The sequence below is a fragment of the Tetrao urogallus genome, assembly GCF_951394365.1.
Source record: "Tetrao urogallus genome assembly, chromosome: 5".
In the NCBI taxonomy this organism is placed as follows: Eukaryota; Metazoa; Chordata; class Aves; order Galliformes; family Phasianidae; genus Tetrao; species Tetrao urogallus.
In genome coordinates this window covers 40,038,841-40,064,774 of record NC_136818.1, presented here as the reverse complement: position 1 = coordinate 40,064,774, position 25,934 = coordinate 40,038,841, and the positions used below count along the sequence as shown (strand labels likewise).

General features: G+C 38.4%; 1 protein-coding gene across 2 annotated transcripts; it reads right to left on the bottom strand.

Moving 5' to 3' along the window:
- Positions 1-511: 511 nt before the first annotated feature.
- Positions 512-25,885, bottom strand: CCAR1 (cell division cycle and apoptosis regulator 1; the record flags this gene model as incomplete). 2 transcript variants are annotated; one of them, XM_079536401.1, is made up of 24 exons in its annotated part: positions 512-571; positions 1,726-1,931; positions 2,282-2,467; positions 3,043-3,163; positions 3,325-3,471; positions 4,413-4,495; positions 6,549-6,660; positions 7,024-7,257; positions 7,777-7,968; positions 9,589-9,774; positions 10,411-10,494; positions 11,301-11,511; positions 12,234-12,400; positions 13,243-13,356; positions 14,393-14,618; positions 15,026-15,187; positions 15,541-15,673; positions 16,880-17,072; positions 17,155-17,269; positions 17,786-17,979; positions 18,916-18,948; positions 19,605-19,649; positions 20,228-20,400; positions 25,807-25,885. In XM_079536401.1, the coding sequence occupies 24 exons, from the start codon at positions 25,877-25,879 to the stop codon at positions 512-514; spliced, it is 3,450 nt and encodes a 1,149-aa protein (XP_079392527.1). The 2 variants fall into 2 exon arrangements, with proteins under 2 accessions (XP_079392527.1, XP_079392526.1); XM_079536400.1 differs by lacking the exon at positions 19,605-19,649 and having other exon boundaries at positions 25,807-25,879.
- Positions 25,886-25,934: the final 49 nt, after the last annotated feature.

The window sequence follows — 25,934 nt, the reverse complement described above, 5'->3', positions numbered from 1 at the left end:
AGTAAAAAAAAAAAAAAATAATCCAAGAAGCTCTTTAAAAAAAACAAAAAACTTTACTGGCAAAATTAAGCAGCATGCTATTTTGTGATTGATATTTGAATTTAAAAAGACTAATTAGGCTGAAATAAAAATAAAAACCTAAAAATGGCATTCTATAAATTATGAAAATTTTGATTTCACTAGACTTTTATGAAAAACATTTGGTAATTAAATACTTGCTACTGTGTATTATGGTGATGAACTTTATTAGGGCTAAAACTGTAACAAAGCTCATCCTAAAATATTTTGCAATGCAAAATTATTTTCACTCAAGGAGTGTCTCAAATTGAATGCTAAGAATTACAAGCAATCTCCAGAAGCAGACATCCACTTTCATAAAACTTTATACATCTTTTTGGAACTAAGATATTTATACTACTAAAATCAAACATGCATCACTTCCCATACATTCTGGTATCATGATTTTATATTACATTATGTAACACCATTCTTCTAAACAGCAGCAGTTTTATCATACACTTGCTCCATTTTCTTTGGATTTCTGATCTTTATCTTCACTTTTCACAATATCCTTTAAAAGAAAAAAAGGGAGAAGACAATGTGAGTTCTGGAAGTAACACTTGTCACGTTAACTGTAAAGCAGTGCGAGACAGATACAGTTTGGTTTCAACTTAAGAACTTGTAATTCTGTATATTACTAAGTTTACTTATAACCCATTCAAGTTTCTCATATCTTCCTGAAAAATGGAGGGAACAAATTAAATCTGACTGACCTACCTATAAAAAAAGCACACAGCCACCCCCAGAAGCTTTGCTTTATTTTTATTTTTTTCTTTCTAATGAATAAACAAAAACAGTTTTGACCAAACCCATTAAGTTATGGTAACATGTAACTCTAACACGGAATACCTCATTTGGCCTGAAAGCATGAGGCCACTTAGCTCTGAAGTACTGGGCAGGATGACACCAAGGCTATTGAACTGTACCAACTGTACAGAATTACATAGCACCTTTAGCAGCCAGTTCTGGCAGAGCAATGGGTCTACTATGGGCACACAGTGAGGTGCAGCACTGTGTAACAATACTAATGGTAATTTGCTGCAAGTTACAGCCATTTTAATAAGCTACAGTGCCTTATCTGATGCACTACTTGTATCCCACGAGGAGACAAACGTCAAACATTTGGCAAGTTTCTATACTGACAGAAGCAGTAGCTAAGCACCCTCACAGTACCAGTTTACCACCGAGCTGCCCTCATCAGCTACAGCTGTTCAGCCTTACTTATAGGGTCTCCACAGCATTTCCAGGGAATATGATGCAAGTAACTTTCCATATAGGATGGAGATGCTCTGGAGCATCAAAATACCTACATTCTGCCTTGAAAAATTACTCTTAACTTATCAAATGAAACAGCAGATTTGGATTATTGGAGAAAGACAAGATCAGATCATGAAAACATTATGATTGTTTGAAATCTATAAAATTTCTCATATTTAAGTCAGAAGAAATTTGTGTTCCCATTTTAGAAACCATTTTATACATTGCACTTGTTTTCTTTTTAAAAAAAAAATCATTATCTCTGAGCCTCTAATATTCACTGAGACACCACTGCTCTGGGTTCACGTGAATTTTCAATTTTATTTTAAAGGGTTTGTTTTGAAGGTTATATTTTCTTTTCAAACACATAATTTTAACCATCAAAAATGAAAGTAAAAAAATTCGAACCTGCTTAAGCACACTCTGCATTTCATCCATAACAGTAGCTAAGTTTTTGATTGTCTTATTCAGCTGACTCTCAAATTGCAAATTTTTCTCATCTGAGATCTTCAAGTTCTCTTGCAGCTGGCTAAGGTCCTTTTTGACTTCTTTGAGCTCCGCAGTCAGACTTTTGTTAGAATTCTCCAGCTGCAGTATGGTCTTTTCATCCTCATCTTAAAAAAAAGAAAGTAGTCAGTTACTTCCAACACCACGTTTTGCACTCTAATATTCCATTTACAAGCCAACACCTAAATATTTTTTGAAAGAAACCTTGAAGACTGCATTGGATTACCATTTATCATATTGAATTCTAACTACACTTCAGAGCCTTATGGCAAAGCATGGCAACAAACTGTACTTCAGCTATTACTGGTGTGCAAGTACAAAGGACTTGGAACTCAGAAAATATGAGAGTTAATAATATACAAAGATCTAAGAAATCTACATCACAAATTAGTTGATCTACTAAAAAAAATTCATATCTTGCATTTATGTAAGTGCCATCTTCAAAGCAATGTCACACCTGTTTTTTCTTCCAGCAGCTGAAGCTTTTGTTCTATCTCTGCCCGAACTCTTTCACTCTTCTCCAGCTTCTGTAAAAGGCTCCCAACATCCACCATAGCTCCATTGTATACAATAAGGCCAACATTTTCTTCTACAGCTTTTGATTCTTGCTTTACTGTAGGTGATGGCAACAGCAATCTGTTTCCTAAATTAGATTAAGATTAATAAATAATCCTTGGCATTTTTTGGTCACAGTTCCAGTGATCAACCTCCAACTTCCTACATCAGTTTAAAAGCACTGTTCCATACTAACTTCAAGAGTCATGCCTTTAACATTACAGACAAGTTTTTATGATGTGGTCTCTTCCCACATGGAGAAAAAGAATAAAGTTTATTTCACACCATTCTTCTTTCCCTCCTTGCAGTAATTTGTCTTAAAAGCAAACAAAATAACCAGAAAACAACACACTCTGTTCTACTACCTACAGTACTGATCCCCCTGACTGCAGACCTACTATGAATGAGTTACATGTTGTTAATCAACATCCCACTTTTAACTTCTATCCCTCCTTCCTGTTCCAGGACGCTGAGACTCATCCAGTAAACACAACGAGGCCTGAGGGAAGCCAGAAATACAGAAATTTAGGAACTGCTAAACTACCAAGATTTACTTTTCCAAGATCTGCAGATCTGAATGAGTTACCATAAGGAAGCAAGCAACTCACAACTCTCAAAACATTCACACAGGAACAATCAGTTTCAAAAATAAAAAGGCATTACCTAACATATCTTCTTGTAGTTCTTCTGATTCTTCTTGGTTTTCCTCATCTTTAGAAGTATCTGTTAGTCTTCTGTAAAAGCAGGACTCTCTAAGTACTACCTTATTAAGTAGCTTCTTGACCTAAAACACAGGAAAGAAGTATGGGATTAATACACAAATTAAGCTACTTAAACAAGAGTGTTTTAACTTGAAAAACTTAACTAAAGAAACTGCACAACTTTTTGAATTTTAACATACTGGGGTTTGAAATGAAAACAAGCTAGGAAAAGAAGATGCAAAACCTGAGCACGAGACAGGTGTAGTCCAAGAGTGTACAGTATCTCCTCCATGTCCTTCTCCAGAAGATACCCACAGTGACTTTGGTCGAAATAAACAAAAGCCATCAGAAGATCCCTATTAACAGTTACCATCTGTGTCTTGTCTTTCTCCTGCAGAAAATTCATACTGGGATCATTAGGAAGTCAAAAATACCATGTTCACATCCTATACCAAAAAATAAGTGCACGTTTCAGATAACTGATATTTACCCAGTTCATTATACTATGTTCCTTTTATTGTTTCTTAGAGAAGAGGGATTAATACAGCTAATATTTACCTACTGAACTCAAGTACAATATAAGCAAGCTATTTAGGAAGACTATTCTTTTAATTATTTAGAAGACTTGCAGCACAATGAACAGAAACACCTAGCAGCCAGCTTCATTTTGTCCAGACTAATATGTCATGCATATGACATTCATTTTCAAAGTTTGAAAAAACAGTAAAAAAAAAATCCTTATTTCCCCAGCCAAAGATTTCATTGAAGAGCCATTTCTAAAACAAAGTCCCTGTAAGCACATAATGAATGAACATTCACAGCTCTCACAGGTAAAACAGTTCTACCATCTGTTCTTCCCCCCTTATTTCTGTTCTTTATCTCCTAATTTCCATTGGGGAAAATAAAAGGGTTGGACACTTTATTTTAGCATTTATAAGGAAAACTCAAGCATAACAAATCTAACCTATGCTATTCCTTAACCTTAAACTATGGAGGCAAGATTAAAAAAAAAAAAAAGCCACTTTTTTTTTTTAATGTAAGAATGCAGCAACAGAAAACCACAAATAATCACCTGCCTCTCACATGTTCAGACAAAGCAGTTCAAATTTATGCAAGATTCTTTTCCCCAAGAACTTTTATCCAACAATTTTCAATATATAGATTAAAGCATCTTGTAGGCACCTTACCCCAAGCTGTCACACCTCTTTACAAGTTCACTTTAGAAGTGACGAAGTAATCAAGAGTGTAAATAGAATGAAAACAAAGGTAAACTCTGATTATAACATCTTTACACAAGATTGATTACATGAAGTTAAGAAAGATGTTAATTACTTTATCTTTAGATGACCTCTCTTTACAATGCTTATTTCCCTCTCTTCTGTCCTCTCGTTTATTCATTTCTTCTTCTTCCCGGTCTATAAGACAGAAAGAAAATTCAACATTCCCACAGTAAATGATTCAATAAGCATTATCTCAAAAATACATGTTCATTAAGAAGCTCACATAAGCCCTCAAACATCTGAAAACATTATATTTCCCCCCCAAAATGAAAAACAAATGACATTTATTAGGGAGAACTCATTGTGGCCTTCCAGTACTTGAAGGGAACTTACAAGCAGGATGGAGAGCAACTTCTTACACAGTCTAAAAGTGACAGGACAAGGGTGAATGGCTTTAAACTAAAGGATGGCAAGTTTATGTTAAATGTCAGGAAGAGATTCTTCGCTCAGAGGGTGATGAGGTGTTGGCACTGCTGCCCAGTGCTGTGGGTATATCATCCCTGGAAGTACACAGTGCCATGGATGGGGCCCTGGGCAGCCTGCCAGCCCGCAGCAGGAGTTGGGGCTCAATTATCTTTAAGGTGCCTTCCAACCCAAGGCATTCTATGACATGATTAAATCACTCCTCGTAGATGCTGTCCTTATCTTAACCCTATTTTAACCTAAAACATTTGACTATTTTATCCTGTAGATTCTTACTTATCACACACACAGGATAGAAGAGCTGAAATAAATGCTAACCAGACCAAAATCAGTTGTGCCAACATCACTATCTGTTTAAGTGGTGTGCAGAAAATTACTTCTTCCTAAAGAGGTTTGCCAAAGTCTACATTCAGCTATGGATATTCCTATTAGGTAAAAAAAAAAAAAAAAAAAAAAAAAAAAAAGTAAATCAGTGTTGTTTACTCTTCAGTATTTTAGGTTACATTATAAAAACGGTAACAACTGTGTATTAAAAACATGTTTGTACTCGTGACTGACTGAGGTATGACTGGTGTACTTGATCCTGAACTTGAGAGTCTCAATGTTACGGACTGCACTGCTTGCTAGATATGAAGCACCAAATGCAGTGGCTCTGTTTATTTGTTTTTAAAAGGTAAGACAGCACTGTGAAACTAAATCTAGAAGAAAGAGGAATGTGACAGCTACAGGGACGTATCAGGGCATGCAGCTCCGTACCTCGCAAGTTTTTTTTGTCACAGAATCACATGGCAGATTTCTTTATGAAACTGCTCACCTTTCTTGTGAGGAAAACTTTGAAAAACCTACATATGCAAATATTTTTCTAATTTTGCCAATACGTTTCTAGCAACTACAAGCTTTCTTCTGCACCTCCATGGGAAGTTGGATCAGGTCTCACCAACTCTCACTGAGAATGGCACAAGGGCAGATAATGGGAAGTTGCAGTGCTTGTACAGAAGATTCCAGGGCATGTGCTCAGGGGTCAGACTACAAGCAATGAGGAGTCATTTTGGAAAAATAAGAGATATAAGAGATCCAGGTTGGTGCAATATTTTTTGCTAAAAAAATATAACTGAAAACACTCGCTAGAAAACACTGAGACTGCAATATGTAAGCAAGTTCAAACCTATGTCTCTGGTGAAAACCCTGTTTTGGCACCTTCCTCCACCTGAAAAGTACAAACCAAAAAGCACACAGCATGCCTTACATCTTCCTGAATCTCTGAGGTGGGAAAGAGGGCTACCTGCTGCTCGTGCAGACAGAAACATTCCCCAGTCCTTTTTCCCACTTCTTCAGGCAAGCCTAACTCCACTCAAAAAGAAATCAACTCCTTGCAGGTTCATAAAACATGTCCCACACTACATTCCAGTCTAATAAAAACAGGATGACATTTTACAGCTGATGAATATGAAGTTATGCACTTCAAAGTGGCTTGGTTTTTCAGAGGTGCTGAATACTCACATCTCCTACTGACTTCAATGGGAGTTGCGAGTGGTCTGCATTCTGAAAAAAATAAAACCACTTCTATATGCACGCCTTACCACATACCACAGCTACAGATTTATTTAAGCTATGTTAATAAAACGCTAGCAGAAGGGCTCATGTTAAGCAGCACTGGTCAGAATTACTGAAATAGAATTAGTGCAATAATGCACTTCCAGATTTCTAGTTTCAGTGCATTTTCCATCTGGAAAGAAAATCCGGAAGCCAAAAAATTCCCAAATACCTTCATCTTCATCTTCAGCTTCTTCCGCCTCCATTGGATCATATTCTTCTTGATTATTGTCATCTTCAGTTTCTTCTTCATCTTTGGAATCATCTTTCCTTTTCTCTTCCTTCTGTAACAGAAGTTCCTAAAAATTAATCCCATCAGAACTGAAAAACAGCAAAGCTTAACACATCACCCTAGCACTCATTCTAAATTTGAGTATGCTTGTGTTTAGTCACTTAAAACCACACACACTCAAATCTAAGCGGTAAAGGTAAATGAGGGGAGAGAGGGAGAGATGTTTAAAATAATCCTCAAATAAATCTGTAAAACTTCAGAATGACTGAATGAAACTTAAACAGATTAACGAGTCAGATCAATGAACTAACACTATAAAAACCAAGTTTGAGAACGCAACAACAAAATGAAATTCAAGTAACAGTTTAATATGGAACCAGACAGGATAGTACTTCAAATATAAGCTAATACAGACCTTCTTTTCATCTTTATCTTCCTTTTTATCTTTATCATCTCCAGATTTTCTTCTCTTAGGTTTTGGTTCATCATTTTCTTCTTCTTTTTCTTCCTTTTTTTCTTTTCGTTCATCTTTTTTGCTTTTTTTGTCTTTTTTGTCCTCCCTCTCTGGGAGGGAAATCAGTGCTTTATAAATTCTGACACCAAAATCCCTCTGAAGCATTTCATTGAAGAGTTCTGCAAACAATGAAACCTGCACATAAAGAATGAGAATTGACAAAGTTTCAATGCGCATATTGAATATTTTTACACTTCTGATTAAAAAAAGTAACAAGGTGCTATCTTAATTTTCACCATGTCAGAGTTTCATGCATTTGATACTTCTTACCATCTGTTTTGCACATGCAAACCTTAAAGAACTTTGTATTTCTCTCCTGTATCACAGTAGTTTAGGACCTACACTAGCTGTAAAAATTATAATCTCTGTTCCTTCCGGATATTACACCTGATTACATTGCTATTATAAATCTGCTACCAAATACTGGATTGCTTTTTCTAGGTCTTGCACAACAAAATTAATTTTACATTAAGCTTTACTTTATCATGCTATCATAAATTTAAGAAAACCACGATTACCACAGAATTAAAAAGAAAGAATAAATAACTATAAACACACGTGCACTTGCTAGGCAGCATTTCTTTCCTTCAACACAACATCACAATGCATAGCTCAATAAAAGGTTGCTTTAATATACTAGCACAGCTAAATTACCTCAAAGGAATGTTCTTTATTATCCTCCAACCTATAGTCCAGAAGAACACTGAGTGACATTATACTACAGTCAAACTTCCCACTCTTTGCTGCCCAGTTAGGATGCACAATGATGGCTGGTTCATCAGGCAAGATGTACCGTCTCTCTCGTCGCTGACGTTCCATTTCTTCCTGACGTTTTCTTTCCTCTTCCTGAAGAGGCAAAGAATAACACAAAGCATATTCCCAAAGTTGCAGCTTCTATCTATGTTAGATTTTAGGACTCACTGCTTTGAAGAAAGAGAAGGAAAGCCTAAGACTGCTAAATGTAAGGCAGATAACCGATAGATAACAGAAATTACACCAGTACCCACAGAATGTATTCCACATCCATTGCCAACACAAGCCTAAGAGTGAAGACTGGAAACTTGAGCAATACAAAGCAGGACATGCCATGTTGTTTTAACCTCAAAGCAATGAGCATCTTCCAACTATTTTGTGGTGCTAGGTGCAGCATGTTCACTCAATACTGGAAGGAACAGAACTAATTTACTTCAAAAAATGGTAGGTAAATCAGCAAAGGAGTCAGAGATCTGTAAGAGCATTTCATTTATTCTGAGCAGCACAGGGAAATCTCGCCGTATCTTACTTCTCACATAGGAAGACTAAAGTTTATTTGATAATTTACCAAAGTTATCCAGCACTGCTTCAACAACTAGCAGAAAATTTTAAACTCAAATTTTGAGTATGGGAAACAGAGTTTACAGAGACACCCTTAGTGCAAAATTAAATAAAGGTTAAAGGTAAAATACCAAACAGCTTATTGATTGCCAAGGCAAGAGCATTGAAGTCTTACAAGTATACAGAAGTCATGGCAAAGCTTTTGCTCTCCTAAAGACAAACAATTAAATCTTCCTGCTCCTAATCATAGAAGGAAGATATCACAAGGGATCCCCAAGACTGTTCAGCTCATCCAAACTGTGGAAGAAGGCAGCAGCTGAAAGAATTAGTAAGCACATAACATAGCCTCTGCTCCGTTGACAAGGAAAAGGTTTACACAGATGTCCAAAATTCCAAATTATCCCATACTAGTTAGCAGGTAAAAATACACAAAAATGCAGGTTTAAAAGCAAGTAATACAATGTTTTCCATGCATTTATGCCCTTTTGATGTGGCTGGACTTTGGCATTATTGCACAGATCTTGCTCACCCTCAAGAAATATAAAAACAAATTTAGCAGTACTGAAACTATCAGCTACAACACTGAGAAACTTCACTGCATGGGGTGTTTATCCAAAAGTGAAAAATGAAGTTTGATGATACAGAAAAAACAACCAAAACGAGAGCCATGTGAAAGAAGTGGACTGTTTGAGATACTATAACCTTTTACAGACTGAAATAAACATTTCCACAGTAACTCCCTATAGCCTGAACATCAATAAATACAAATAGAACTAAGCAGCTACTTTCCAGATAGGTTTAAGAATTTAAGATCTTGTTAAATGCATTCACACGTTTGCAAATGAGCATTTCTGGGCAAGTTTGGAGTTTTTTCCTCTTATTTTTATTGTCTGACATTAATTCAGTCACCTTTAGGGCAGCTGCATATTTCTGCTGACTTTGCTGACACAAGAATTGAAGCTTGCCAAAATTTCAATCTAATTTAGCATCTCAAATTACAGCAAGAGTTCCCAGCACAGCCATCTGAGAACTATAAAATAAGGCATAGTCCTGTACTTTTTATACTTATATATTTAAACCAATTTATATCTATATTTTTATGTATTTATGTATATTTAATAAGACTTAAACCAAATATATCCAAAACCTAACCTCTTTGTCATCTTCAGATTTCCTATCCTCCTCCTCTTCCTCTTCTTTCTCAGACTTCTCTAGCTCCTTTTGCTCTTCTTTTTGCTCCTCTACTTTCAGTTGCTTTGTCAGTCGAGCTATCAACTGAGATTTCAGTCCTTTAGAGCTAAGAGTTCGACTTTCTAATTCTTTGCGAAGGTCATTTACCTGGTAAATAAAAGCTCTGTAAGTGGTATCAACCAGTGACATCGCAAAACACGTGATTAGCAGAAAAGGTGAAGTAAAAATCAACATCACTGAAAAGTCAAGTGTATTTTTTTAAATCTCTACTGAGTAGCACCAGTATGTACCGATACAAATTATTACGTTTATAATCATTTGCTCCTTAAAGACCCCTTTTTTAAGGGTTTCATAGAGGCAGGGAAAGATTTGGTAGTTTAAGGCTATTATCTCCTTTGTGGAAACTTTTTATTATGTCTCCTGACATACATTTGCATCTCATTATTGCCTTTTTAAACTAACACTGAACTATTTTAGGCTCCACATTTTAAATGCGAATAGAGATGACCAGATTAACGCAGAACTTTCATTTTCCAGTTAAACTGCAACATATGCACAAGCTTTAATTACACAAAGTTCAGAAGTCACAAAAGCTTCAATTACCCATAATCACCTACTCAAATAGTCTCATTCTTTACACTGTGATCCCAAATGTAATACTTATGCAAGGAACAAAAAACACTACTAAATTTTTCTCCTTGGTTAAGGGAACGACAGCTGTATTTCAGATTCTGCTTTAGAAAAGAAAATGCATGATGGAATCAAGTTTAGAAATGTAGTTACCTTCATCGTTTTTGGATCCAGTTTAGACCAGTGTGTAGGTGTGGAGATCTCTTTTGCTTCCCCATCATCCTTTTCCTCTTCATCCTGACAAACAAAATTTTAAATTTATCCTTCAGAAAGCTTGAAAGTATTTCAGTAATTTTTAAAATTCTGTTGCTGATCTGTGCAAGGTCACAACTGTTTCAGACAGTCTTCTCCTAAAGTTATTGTTTAGACAAGTTCACACACACATTCTACCACTTCATAAATGATCACAGTGCCACTCAGCCAATACAAGCCAGATCTGTGGAACACAAAAGGGTGATAAGCAACACCACAAAGAATATCGGGGTTACACAGACACTGCCGGTCTCCATTAACCGCACAGTGTGTGATCTTCCCCCAGGTTTTAAATCCCCAAAGTTACTCTTTGTTCAGTCAGACCTTCCCTTAATCCAAGATGCTGATCAGCCACGTGGCCTGAAATTCAGATGTTTCAGACTAGTGTCTGTTGAGTTTCAAATATCACAATTAGAACTGGCCACAGGAGAGAATTTAGGAATTTTAGAAAATGGCAAAATGTTTGAAGACAGCTATTCATGAACTGCATCTCACTCAACAACTGGTCCCAGATTCCAGCAACTACTTCTACGATAAAAATTGTTCTGCGCATCGTAAGCACAATTTAATTCCATTTGTGATATCGGCATACACAGTTAAAGTTAGTAAACTAGCTGAAATAAAAATAAAAACCACCATTCACTACACTGCTGAAAGCTGGTTTACCAGTCATTGTTACCAGTTATGTTCTTCCTATGTATGTATGTTGTGTAGTATGTGATGTGCATTTTGTGCCTGTGTTCCTGTGCCTGTGAGAAGCAGAAATAGAAAAAGGGATTAGCGTTCAGTGCCTGTTCTCCATCAGCCTCCTTGCGTTCACCCTGAAGCTTCTCGACCAGCTGCTGCTTGTATCCTCGGGAGAGGGTTTCCCACTCTGAGCGGGTGGGAAGGCAATGCCAAACATCCGGGAAAAATAAAACCACTGTCTCCACATGAGCTGGAACTGTACGCCCCTTGTGCGTCTCCTCAGGGCGATGGTAGCGAATCTCTGCAAAACGGTACCTGTTGCAAGGGAAGAAGCATGTTGGAAAAAAAATTCTACAATACATTTTAAAGAGCCTAGATCACTTGTAGCACATCAAGTAAAGAAATTTTGCTGCAAGACCTTGAAGTTTGTCTAAAGAAAAAAATTATGGAAGCCATATTTTCTCTTTCGGCATGTTTGTAAAGATGCATCGCAATTGGAAAGGAAGACAACTGCCAAAATCCTGTTTCATACTACTTATTTAGTATACACAGGTTTAACGTGCAAATAAGAGGCACTGAAGTACATGAAATTTAGCACACAACAGACATTTTTGTGATATTAATAAAGTTACGTTAACGCGGGACAAATAAACTCATCAAGAGAAAATATGGCTATATAACCAACAGCTAAGTATTTACAAAAGAACAATGAAATGAAGTTCTCTTGGCGATCTTCTTCAGCTATGTACAAAATGAAAAATATTTTCAACACACATTCATTAAAAATTACAGCATAACAAGTCAGAATAAATTCAGAATCTTTAATGAGTCCTTAATACATTATTCAGCAAAGTAAGCACCAATCAAACTTATTACGGAAACAGAACACCCTTTGAGTAGTTTACCTGCACTACCAACAGCAGCTGGCAAGGAAAAAAGAAGTTTTCCCGTCTTCTTTTTTTTTTCCTTTAATTATTATTTTTTTATTTGCTCGTAACAGAAAATACTTCTACTTTACTTTGCAGTACAGTACTTACCATTGTGTGCACACACTTAAGTCAATCCCTGTAAGAGCCTTGCAACAACGAATAGCCGTCTTTATCAGCACCGAAGGGTCCTTCTCTGGATCAGGTCCATCTAGTGATGGGGACCAGTGTCCTCCAATAGCCATAGCTTCATCTTTGCCTTTCATACCCACTAAAAACTAGACAGAAAGAGTCTTCTGAATGTTCCCCTGCTAGGGATAAAAAGTCATCTTCCCAAAGCGTAAAGAATATTTCATAGCACACACACTGAAATCCACGAGCAAACTCTCAGATTATTTTGAAATCTGAAAATGAAAGTCAGTCAAGAAAGAGTTCAGTTATTTTTTTCCACAGACTATTTCAGAAATGGAATAGGTTTAAAACATCATCACTCATTCTTGTTTGCAAGACTTTCCATCAAGTTTCCTTATCGGTAGAGGCTTGTTCCTCTGCAATTAAAACCTTCCTAACACAGAAAACAAACACATAGTAATTTAAATGGTGTCTTAATTCTGATGCACATATTTACAGATGTACCTGCTCAGAAGTGATAAAGCACCGCTACAAAAGATAAGATCACAAGAGCATTGTATCTGCAAACTCAATATTCCCACTGGTTCTAGGATGGAGTTTAAATGAAAAACAACAAATATGTTGTCTTGAAATATTATAGCACCTACAGGTTGTTCAGTTTAACAATTGTTAAGTTTCACTACAATAGGTACTGAACTACTGCTTCATTTGTATTCTTGTCACAGCTGAGATCTTAAAAAGGTTTAAACACTTGTAAAAAAGGCTAATGAAGTTAATAATGCAAATAGGTTTCTCCAAACACCTATGTTGAGTGAGTTGAAGAAAACACTAAGTATGAAAGGAACGAAGATAAAACTCCATTAAATTGGAAAAAGAAGTAATATCCGAACTAGATCTTTTGGTGGAAATGAAGTCATTTAGCTGCTTACAAACTCTTCCCTTTTTGGCATAACCAACCTTCATTGCCAAGAGTATCTGGCATATTTACCTTTACAAGTCTAGCAGGATGCTGAAATCCATCACGAAGTTCTTGGGGATCTTCCGCCAGAGCACAGGACTTGTGATAGAGGTCCTCCATACTAGGGCTAGCCATCAACATCACCTGTTGTGTAAATCAGGTCAGTCTTGTGAAGGTCTCCCAATATAACTGGTAAACAATGACCAGAACTTGTGTACCCATACACACCTATGCTTTCCTTAATATCACAAAATATCAGGATAAAGTAAATAGAAATCACAGAACTTGAGCTTAAAATGTCCTCTCTCAGTCCCTCACTATTCCATATGCATGCCACGTGATCTTAAAAAAATCAACTGAAAGCATATAAAGCAACATGCAGACTGCTGTTCTTCACATTTCCACTATAAGCCAAATAGCTTATATTAAGAAGTACTGGGTACATTCCTAGTTTAAGTAACAGACTTCTCCCATTTTGTTGCAATCCCAAGAGCTGGCTGACATTCATCTGCACCTTCTTAGCAATCCCACTGGCCCCGCCAAATCTAACAAGCTTTCTTAATAACCTAAATAGCTTAATATTATGAAACAGAAAGCTGCTTTCTCATTTAAAGATTGTATTTTAAGGCTCAACTTTCTGAAGGAGTTGCATAGGTAGAATGGAAAAAAAAAAAAAAACAGTACACCTGATGTTTTAGTCAAGGCTTCCTTTTTTTTTTTTTTTTTTTAAAAACAGTACACTAAGACTTTCTAAAATAAATACAGTTTTGTTTCTAAACCTAATTGATTCACAAATTTCAGACTTATTTTAATTGAAGAGCTATCACAGGAAAGGGTTTTAGGAACTGTTCAGATAAAAACTGCCTAAGAGATGTATTCAAAGATCCTGCAGCTTTGTTTCCTGGGTGCAGAGAATACAAAAGTATCTCCTTAAAAACAAGATTTAGGACAGCTCTAGTAGCAGAAAGACCAATTAATTTCCATCATAATTCAAGTTCAATCTACTAGCTGATCACTAAAAGGTTTTAAATACTGTATTTTGCTCAAATAAAAAAAAACCAGTTCAATTATATATATATTTTCTTACCCTACTGGCAAAAAAAAAAAAAAAAAAAGAAAAAAAAAAAAAAAGAAAAAAAAAAATCAAAGGAGCAGTTGTAACACCAGCAACTGTACAAACCTTAGCACTGTAGAGATGATCAGCATCAGGTGGATCGAGGACAGCAGCATTTTTATCTATAGGGTCTACTTCTCTATGCATTACATAGAAGTTACAGTAGTTTCCCAGTTGAAATGGTCTAGACATTGGGAAAGCATCCACCCATGTAAATTGAGCATCGAAGAAATCACTTGGGATATACAAGTTCTGGTAACGCCTCCTCAACTCCATCATATCACAGCTGCGGCTGAAACACACAACAGTATTTGAAAGGTACAGCAATAAAAAGTGTTAAGAAAAGCACATAATTATAAGTATAAATATACCTCTTAATTGGAGACACGTTAAAGAGTAATATATCTAATGAGTCAGGTATTAAAAAACAACTATTAAACATTCCTCTAATAAAGGTGTCTACAAACTAGGGAATACTCGTTAAACAATAAGGTTATAAATCCATTTTGCACTAACACCAAAAGGTTAACAGAGAGCCCAGAACATTTCACTTACGATTCTCAGCCATGAAGTACTGGATGCTATTTTGAAGTCAGGATCATAACGCCCGCTAAATACACTTGCTGACACTTCCCACGGTAATTTGTACCCACTATTAAAATGAGATCTTTAAGTGAAAATCTGGTGTTATAAACATACCAGTCCAATGAAAACTTAGAAAACTGAACCGTGTAACGAGGAACAACACGTCGCGGTCTTCGGGGCGACCTCTCCCTCTCTCGTCGAGGCGATCTCTCTCTGGAGCGTTTTCTCTGCGGGGATCTTTCCCGAGATCGACGCCTCTCCCGATCTCTCTCACGGCTTTAAAAGAAAATGCATACATGCTAGCAACATGCAAAGCATGTGTGTAACACAAAAAGCTTTCTACCACAAAGGAAGCTAGATTTCTCAGGGACGACTCACAAAAAGGAAAGGAGAATTTGCGGAAAAAAAAAAAACGATGAGGAATTTCTTTACAAAAGAGACTGATAAATCCAATTATTTTATTTCAAACAGGTAAGAACTCTTCACTGAGTTACATTTAACTAATGTTATCAGTTATCTAGTGCTACAAACGGTTGTGCATATCACTGTCCCAGCCTAGAGAAAGCAGCTCAGCTTTCTTAGACTAGATTATAATCAGAGCAGGCTACAAAGATCTGTCACCAGCACACCTCCTGTCATCTTTTCGGTTTGGCATAGGATCTCCTCCTCTGTCATTCCTCCCGGAAAATCTGGATGGTGGGTCCAATCTCCGAGCCGGTTGAGGCTGTGAAACTAGACGGACAGGGGGCTGTAACAAACCACCTGGAACAAAAACGTACAGAATCAGTACCTAGCAGAGGACAACTGCGTAAGTCCCTAAAAACACTGCCACTTCACTGTTGTTTTCTTTGTGTGCATGTATGTTTTCTAAAACATCTCTAGAGTCAAACTGATCTATTGATTAACATCGTTCCCACCAAGAAACTCTATAGACCTTTGCTTTTCTTCACTGATACAAATTTAGCCTCTAGAATTTATTTCAAGAAGCAAAACTGCTTTAAAAGTATATTTTTAACACAAAAGTTAATACAAATCTAAGCATTTACTAGGGTAACTACTATATACCTAAACCTTCTCTTAGAAAAGTAATGCTTTTAAGACGGGTATATCACATACTCAAAAAAATAAAGAAAACCTACAACCTATTTATCATGTTTTTTTACCTATGAATAGCAACTAGCTTCTCGTAAAAATTACTCCTGTATCATCTGATTATCCTGGCATATCAATTCCCAAACATACAATTCTGCTGGCTCAATACAATACACACTTAACTGATTATAAATAGAACAAATAAACACTGATGAACAACCGGGACCAATTAGACTGTAATAAGCACTTATCCAAAACAGTTCTGCTTAGACGATGCCCTCTCCTTGCTTTTCTTGTAGGTAGGATGACAATGCCTTGATTGTCTTATCATCAATTCTATTACTGATTTGTCAGTCACCCAGAGATCAAATGATAACAGACTTTGTTTCAGATCTGCCATATTCAGTAATTTTTATTTTCATAAGTGTCAATTTGGCTGACTGAAATGAATAAAACACTAATATAGAAATAACAGTTTTAGAACATCATTATGCAAAACCTGACTTTGCTGAACATTCCGAATGGTGCTGAAGAACTACAACACTACTACAATTTTCAACTCTCCCCGTTGTCTGCTAAAGTATCAGAACAAAAACTACACCAAATTTGCTTTCAGATTATGACATCTTAGTAGGAATGACAAGAGTCTGTAGGAATGTCACTAACCAGGTGACTCTTGAGCTAGTAGTGGAGGCAACGTGCCATGCATATAGTTGCAAAAAGATGCATATTCTAACTGAAAAATTATGAACCTGTCCTTCTGTGGAATTCTTTCCACATTACTTCAACTGTTACTTCAGACTTTGCGCTGACAAAAAAAAAAATCACACTAAGCACAGTAAGAACTAGAACAAGCTTTGCATGCTGAAGGAGCACCTTTTTGCTGTGGCTGCTGCAGCAATGGCTGAGGCTGTGTCTGAAGCAGAGGTGTGATTGAAGCTGCCGATATCTGCGCCTGCAGCAAGGACTGAGGCTGAGGCTGTGCCTGAACACCGAACGCTGTCTGCTGCGCAATGGGCTGAAGAACTGCAGGAGGTGTCTTGAGTAATGGTTGAGCCTGTGTCTGGTTCTAATAGCAGAAAAGAAAATGAGTTGTGAAGGCGCTTAAACCAGAAGAGGTCAGTAAAAGATACACTGGACAACCCTCCTACCTGATTTGGAAGCGTCTGGATCCTTTGTGCATTCCATTTGAACGGCATATTAGGATTGTAAGTAGCTTCCACTAAAACTCTGTCACCCACCTGAGGTGTCTTTCCTTTAACAGCACTGCAAATATTGCAATAAGCATATTGTGAGTCTTATTTAGCTACAGAAACTATTTTTACATTTATAAGTTATGTTTGAAGTTGGGGAAAGCAGATGAAAGTTCACAAAGAAGGCTTAAAGGAAGAAAGGTACAAGGTACACTCAGTTTGGAGTATGAGAAAAAATGTTTTACCTGTCCTTGGCTCTAACACAAATTCCTCAACTATACTGTATTAAGATAGGCAGATAGCAAAATATATGCATTTAATCACCCACAAATTCTGCAATTTCATATTATAAGGAGCTCACTATCTTCTGCATCTCTTAACTTCGGATTCTGCATTAAGAAAACTCAAAAATTCACGTAAGGAACTCAGATCTACTGTCTACTAACTCAGCATCTGACTCGGTGCTGACTGAGAAAAGCTAACTGCAGACATTGTGAGTTGAGTCACAGAATTGTAATGCAGTAACATAAACCTTTTCTCTAGCAAGGGCAGCACGGAACACATCAGCAGATAAGTGTTTGCACCTTACCTAAGTTGAAAAAAGACATCTTCATCCACAAAACCAAATGTATCATGCAGTTTAGTAACAACCCCAGTGAAGACGCGCTGCTTTTGCGGTTGCGTTTGCTGCTGACTTGAGCGGGGCGCTGGGTAAGAAACTGTTATCTGGGCTGCTGGTTGAGGAGTAGATAGGCTAAGACTGGTAGGCAGTGCAACAGCTGGCTGCAAGCAAAATAAACAAAACTATGAATCACCTAACCAGATGATACATCTACAAGGAAGTTTTTAACCAATGTAGAGAAATGCTTATGAAATCTCTAGAGCAACTATTCTGAACAGAGATTTTCAGAAGGTGGAAGTCTTTATTTTTTTTATTTTTGAAGATAACGATCTTTCGACTTTGAATGGAGTCTGGCTTTATTCTTTAGAAAAGTCAACTTTCTTAAAATATTAACATTGTCTAGAAAAAAATGAAGACTTCACTATCGTTTGTAAGTAACCCATACAGTGGGTTGAAGAGAGAGAAATGCTAACTCTGCTATTAAAACATGCTTACAGATCACTCCCCAGTTGTACCCCAACTACTTATTCCGAGTTGGTTAAAGGCTGAGGCTAACAGAGCCCTTCCCTAGCCCAACAAATTTAAGTGCTTGTCTTCTTATTAAAACACAGTAGAAGACTGAAATTAAGTAAACTATTTTTACCTCATTTTTTTTTTTTCTAAGAATGATTATGTTAAATGTAAACAGTACTAGAACCAATGCAAGTGTTAAAATGGTTGTATGTTCAACCTTCTCAAGCTCAGCAAGACTCTCTGTAGACCTCTAGTATTCATACTGCAATAAGGTCAGCACAAAGTTAAATTCCTCTTTAAAGGACTTTCCCCGTTACTGCAAAACAACTGAATACTTGAAGTTCAGAAAAAAAAAAAAGCATTCAACATACATTTCCTTCAATATGAAGGAAAAGCAGTTGCCATTAAACTTTTGAAACCAAGGCTATGCATATTTTAACATCTGGATAAAATAAATCTATACCAATAAGATGGCCGCTCATATTAGTTCATTTTACAGATTGAAATGCTCAGGAAGTCAGAAATTTGTGCTCTTGCATTATCTGTGTTTGGGGGTGAAGACCAAACAATAAAACCAAACTAACCTGAGTTAAAATGGTCTGCTGAGGTTGCTGCAACTTAAAATAAATAAAGTTATAAATTAATTTTATATGCTTAAGGAAACTGTACAATTTCACCTCCTCTTTACAAGTAAGAGCAGTTTTTGCTTAATCTGAGTCACTAAAACTTTGGGGGTTCGGTCATTTAAGCAGATTGCATATTCATAAAATTGTGTTCACTTGGTTAATTGTAACACTGTGCAATTCAGATTTATTAAGTAAGCAGACGTTTCCTTGTAACTGAAAGTTAACAGGAATATATAAAAAAGTTTTGGCAGCTGGAGAAGCTTAGGCCTGTAATCCCCATGTCCTTTTAGTCTTTTTCAAAGTCCTGTAAATTCAAAGACCATGAAATATGTAAAAGGGAACTTTTTTTGGACAGCATCTTTCCAGCAGTTAAAATACATGGCCCTGATTAGAGCAAAGTTTAGAAGGAATTGTGTACATATGGAATACTATGTATGTTTTATTTTCTTTTTGCATTAAGGTAGGCAGGCTTCCGTTCTGGATATATCTCTCCAAGTTTGTAAACTTCAAGCTCTCTTTCACTACACAAAATGTTAATTACTTTAATAACTTCCCACGTGAGGATGTTTTTGTAGACAACTCCTACAATACACACAACCAACATTATTTTTCAAGTTTGTGATGTACACAGTAAGAATCAGACAAACCTGTTGCTGTACACTATAGAGAGTCTGCTGAGGCTGTGAATATTGCTGAAACAGATAAAAGCAAAATATTTCATGAACAGGAAGTATTATTAGGCCCAAAATATCAAATCCAATTAACTTCTAGACATGTTTGAGATAAAAACTATTCAAATGTAACAATAGAATATAGAAATAGTATCAATATGTACTACTTTTATAACAAATATTCTTCATCTTTAGACTGGATTTTGACTGGACTTCTCAGCCAAAGCTTTACATTAGCACATACAGGAGAATCTGCACGAAATCATGAAAAATGACATCAAGTTACATATGGTTACTGGGGATATTTGCAATTGGAGATATTCAGCTTAGGTGTGGCAGAACTCCTTTTCCTAGACTGCATTCCATAGCCAACAGTCAGCACCTCCACAGCCAAAATTCCCACCTTCCCCAATTGATCCATCTGTCAATAGCTGCACACCTACGATCCTACTGGTTTTGTTTGTTTGTTTGTTTTAAAGTCTACAAAACAAAGGTAAATATTTCCCCATTTTCTTTCCTTACACATACTTCTGCTTCACAAAGCCAGTGTTTTATATTTCTAAGTTCCTAACAACAACCGCAAACGCTCTGTTCTTTACCTGCTGTAAGGCAGCTGCTGCAGCTGCCGCCTGCTGCTGCAAAGCAGCCGTCTGAGTTAGCTGGTAGTTGGCTGGCGTTTGCGTAGTCAGCCCTGCCGCGGCCAGCGCCGTCTGCTGGGTGTATATTGTAGGAGAGGCTCCAAGCAGCGACGGCTGCTGCACACCAAGAGCAGCTGAAAGGAGAAGGCACACATCAGCACCAGGAGTGGCTTTAAACAGATTCACTTTCTCGCAGTTGTATTAGACGCGGCACATGATGCTTTACTCCTCAGTCAAGCTCCTGAAGTACATAATCCCACTTGGGAAAAAAAACAGCATAAGGGATCACGCCACACACTCTCTTTTACTAAATGTATTTACAAATAGTACAATACAGCAGAGGCACGGAGACTTGAATTTCCTTTTCTCTTAAGTTGCATATGACTGCACGACTATAGTAACTGTCAGCCCCGTCTCTCGCCTGCTCCCAACACATGCATTCAAGAAAAGATGCAGCGTGTTTCAGGCTTTGGATGAGCGTAGTAAGGATTGTTGCTCTCTTCTGCACATCAATTAGCATTTCATTCTGAGGGTGCGAGAAATCACAGAATCATAGAATCACAAGGTTGGAAACGAACTATAAGATCATCCAGTCCAACCACCTTACTGTAGCAACCGTCTCCTTACTGTAGCAGCAGCTCTGGGGTGAGGTTTATAGAACATGTGCTCCGCAAATGCACAAGGCTTGGCTTCACTCAGTGCTGTCTTTGTCCCAGAACAAGCTGAATTTCATAGCTGTAGGGGCTGGTAGAGAGTGAGCAGCTCTGTAACAACAGGGAGCTTCATCACTCCTCACGCATAAAGGGAGCCAGCCACGCTGTCTCCTGTCTGTGCTGCACAAATCCACACCGTACAGAAGGAAAAAAGTAATAATTTTATTGTCACATCAGCTTTTAATTCACTGTGGAATATGAAGTAAATCATAAGCAGCAGCTATCCACGTGGTTTGTCTCTTCCAACGATTATGTTTTATTTAAGGAACTCCTAGGTACAGAAAACACCGTAGAATGCAAATCTCAGTAAAGAAATGCAAACCCATCTGGAAACCTGCTCCACCTACAGCACGAGTTTGTCAAGCAAGCTACGTTCAACTGCGTGATCAAATATCATTTAAGCAAGCTATCAGTGGTTCACGTGCTTCAACGGAACTAAAGAGAAGCTCGGCACAGAAGCATGCTGCCAGCAAAAATGGGTCAGCCAGCCACCTTCAGAACATTCAAGGTGAACAGGGCTACTAAAGACACAATATTAAGAGCACATACACTGCATTCTTTCTGCGGAGTCACACTCCACACTGTTCCTGACCCCAAACGAAGCTGTCACTTCTGACCCACAGATGCAGTAAGATGCTTTGTGCTTAGTGACCAACAGAAAATACACAGGCGCTGTAATCAGCATAACAAATTCTGAATGAGGCAATCCCCTCTTCTACACTGTTCTCTGCAGGAGGGTAAAAATACTTGGAAAACAAGTTGATGACATTAAGCATCTTACAATTTTGGAATGAAATCTGTAAGAAATCCATTAAGAACCATGAAAATAATGATCACCGCTATGATTTATATCAAATATTTCACATAAGTATTCCAGGAAGTAAAGCTATTTTAACAGTGAAATCAACCATTCTACAGTACAGCAGAATAGCAGTATTTCCAATACGATGCCACTTTCCCCCTGGAAAATTCCAACATTCACTTGGCTTCAGAAGCCAAGTAAACCAAATGTGGGTCTCCTGCCAGGACGGGCCCAGCACTGCCTCCATCCTCACACCTACTGCTGCTTCTCCCTCTGCCAGTTCCAATTACAACCCGAGTTCCTGACCACCCAGAAGCACACTCTCGCCAATGTCTTATATAACACACCTTAAACAGACCCTAGATCTAATCAAAATGCTCTGCTGATGTTATCCTGGAATAACTTCCACTTTTCTTGTCTAATATTACTTTGCTGGCTCATTCAGGACAAAAACAAACAAACCGCCAAATGCATTATTCTTTCACTTCCAAATGCTGAACAAAAATTCCTATTAGCACGAGTTCACTTAATGCTACTAACTTTGAATCTTTTGACTACGCTAGCTACCATCATTCACTCTGAAGTTTATTCTAAATCACCTGTGGCCAAATCTGAGTCCTAGGCTGCAGCTCAAACATCCTTCTATCTCACAGAAATTTCTACTGTTACAAACAAATTTTAATTTTTTTTTTAAAGCAATATTTAACAGTTCCTCTTGCTTCTCAATTCCAGCGGTAAGTGACATAGATCTATGTGTTACAGTAAATAAGCAGCCTGCCTACCCAGGGCTCTGGATGCCTCTCAGAATTGACAGCAAATGTGACTTCCCACCACACACTTGTCCTTCACCGACACTTCTCTTAGTCATCTTATAGCAGCCACCAGCAACAGGGCACAACTGTTGCATTAGGTCTCGATACAGCAATGAAGACAACACTCATCAGCCAGGACTTCCCTGGGACCACAGCTGCACAAAAACAGGTTCCAAAACACAAGGGGGACATCTCAATCCTGAAGATAGCACATGCTAAGCACCGTTCCACCAACAAAACACACTGAGAGAGCAGGAAGGTATCTGAGGAATTCATGCATCATCACACGAATCAGAAGTACTTAGAACAAGCACTTTGTTTTATTTAGAAATTTCACATTTTTAATTTCCTACCTTTCAAGTTTCTGCAATAGCTACAATCTACGCTTTAACTATTCTGAAGCAGCATAGCAGGGACTTCATTCTGTTTTCAGTTATGCAATGCACAAAACCATTCCACTAGACAACAACTTCACCAACGTGGCTCGTCAGAGTCTCTCCTCACCAGGCATTTACTGGCCTCTGGAATTACCTGTCTTCTAACACCAGAGGCACAGACAGCAATTAGTAAATAATTGTCCCAGAACAATCCCAGGAACACTTCATTACATGGTATGTAACCCTACAAGTACCTTAGAGTGATGTACTTTAATAATTAAGTCCAAACTAGTATAGTGACTTCTTCACCAGAAATGGCCAACACACTATTAAAGTCAGCAAGAGAAAAAAAAATCCTCCTGAAATTATCTTTTTGCAACAATCAAATTGATTTTGCAATATAATCAGGCGCCATTTGTGACCAAAATTTAGGAAAAGCTCCACATCACACAGCTTGCATTATGAAAATCAGGATTTCTTTCCTCAATATGCAAGCACGCTGATGCTTTGGAGAAAGAGCCCAACACTCCAATAAAAACAGCTGCCATTCATAAATCTGTTTAACAGCTTTTACAAAATATTGGTATTTCTTTTTCAGTCTGTTCATGAACATAAAGATTTACTCAAGCCAGCCTGCACAACTTCTTGAGCTCAGCTGCAGGTGAGAAGCACCACGTGCCAGTCAGCACCCCCGATCAGCAGAGCAGCCCAACAGACAGGCAGGCACACCTCCGTGTGAAAGCTGCAGGAATGGGGGCTGCTCAACTGCAGCTCAGAGCTGAAGTGCTTCAGCTCTCAGCAGGCCAAGGAGCACATGTTTTTCAGAAAGATTTCTTGCACTCCCTGTTACAAATCAGGACAGCCAATAAAGAAGGAAACTCTGTGTACATGAGCACTACAAACGGAGCAGGGTGGCAGTATCTCAGTGACTGGAATTAGTAATAAAGACAAGAATGACAGAGGACACAGACGTGCCAACTGCATATAGCAGCAGGAACAGGAAGGGACCACAGAGAGCGATGTAAGGAGGTAAATGCTTTCAAGCGATCATGAAGGACAGTGGAAACGCTGCAAGAAGATGGCAGAATTACAGTTAAACATTAGTCTTCAGAGGCTGCTATGTTAGCATCAGGTGCTCCTGGATTAGATGAACAGCTGAAAATCCCTGGAGATTCCCTGTCCTCATTTAACTGTTGAAACATCTCACACAGCAGCAACTGATGGTCCTATCCCAATTAAATTCTGCACTTCGTTTAATTGAAGGAGGCTGAGAAGCAGACTAACCAAAGGTAGAGCTGCAGGCCCAGGACTAGGGATCAGAAGTCAGGCTGTGCCTCCAGTGCCCACGCTCCACCCACTGTCTGCCCAGTGCCCCTTCTGGTTCTTACCTTGGGAGATGTAAGATGGCTGCTAGCTACTCTCTCCAGATTTGTGTGGCCTTCCCTCCACAGAAGCATGGAGCCAGCCCTCAGGCCAGCCTTGTATCCACCTCCCTGATGTGCTGGCTGCTGAGAAGGCCCCAGCCCCGAGGCTGCTGTCCTTCAATTGCTCCAAGGTGGCACTAAGTCAGACACTACAACCAATGGCAACATTGGTCTCTCCCATGCTTACTACAGCTGCCCTTGCCCATTGGTAAGCAACTTCTCAGAGGAGTGGCACCACTTGAATGAGGGAAGCATGAGTTATTCAGAGAAATGAGGAAAACTGCATGCAGCCAGCTGGTGGGGCACAGCAACAGCAGAGGCAAAGGGCTGCACAGGGGTAACCTGGGACTGCATGCAGCTGAGGTCATAGGTGAGGGAGGCAGTGTCCTTAGGGTATGCCTTCAGGCTGGAGTTGCACCCAAAGGAAAAACTGGAGATAGAGTAAGTTAGGGAAAGCAGAGTCAAGAGAGAGTTGTTGGTTTGTCTGTCCAGGCACACAGCTCCTGTAAATCACAGGTATGCGTCCCCAGCTTGTGCTCAGAAATCAAACCCTGACCAGGTAGGGATGGCACGTTGCTTCACATCAAACAGGAGTAAGACTCCAGGGATAATGAAACAAGAAACAGACAATTCTTTATCCGGAGTCCTCGAAGATGTTACACATCTTTTTTTTTTTTTAAACCATTATAACTACTATTCACATCAGGAAACTTGTAATATTAAGGAAAGTTTGTATAGAAGAAAAAAAGCAGCCCTGAAGTTCACCACACAGCAAGCTTCACATTTCTGGCTCAAAATCCTCAGCACTATAAAACAACGTGAAAACAAAATATAGCTTGTTAAGTTTTCAAAAATACCGTGCTGCAACCAAAGAGGCCTCTCAGGTAAAGCAAAAACACCCCGATACCAGCAGGGCGATGTCTCTGGGTTCTAGGTTGGTGTTAAATATATATAGGTATACAGGCACACACACACATATATACAGCTGCTCCCCACCAAGTAGCAAACTTCAGGGACATCTTCACTGTACAAAGCATGCCTTCAGTATTAATAAGATGAATTACTTTGTAAGCACCAATTTAGGCTGCCCTGGAAATGAAACTCTGGCAGCACTTCAAGAACAGCAGTGCCTTACTGGGGCTGACATTACTTAACATGGAGCAGCGCGGTGTGATTTACACACCACTGGATATGAATAACTCGATACCTTGTTTACTAATCCTGTGAATCAATAGAAATCCATCTGCGATTTTACTCATCTCCCCTCACAGAGCAACTGATATTAAGTCAATATATTTAAGCATCTGTACGGTGTGGGAAGCTGCCAACATGAGCCGTTTATAAAGAACACTGCCACCTCTCAGGGCTGCGCGCCCGTGGGAGCCCGGCGCAGATGCCGTGCAGTCACTGACCTGGCTGGGACACGGCGGTGGCTGTAAACTGAGTGGCCCACGGAGGGTTCTTCTGTCCTCCGAACTGAGCCATGGCGAAAGGCAAAGCTCCCGGCGCCTAGCTTCTGGAACCGCAACCTACGAGAACA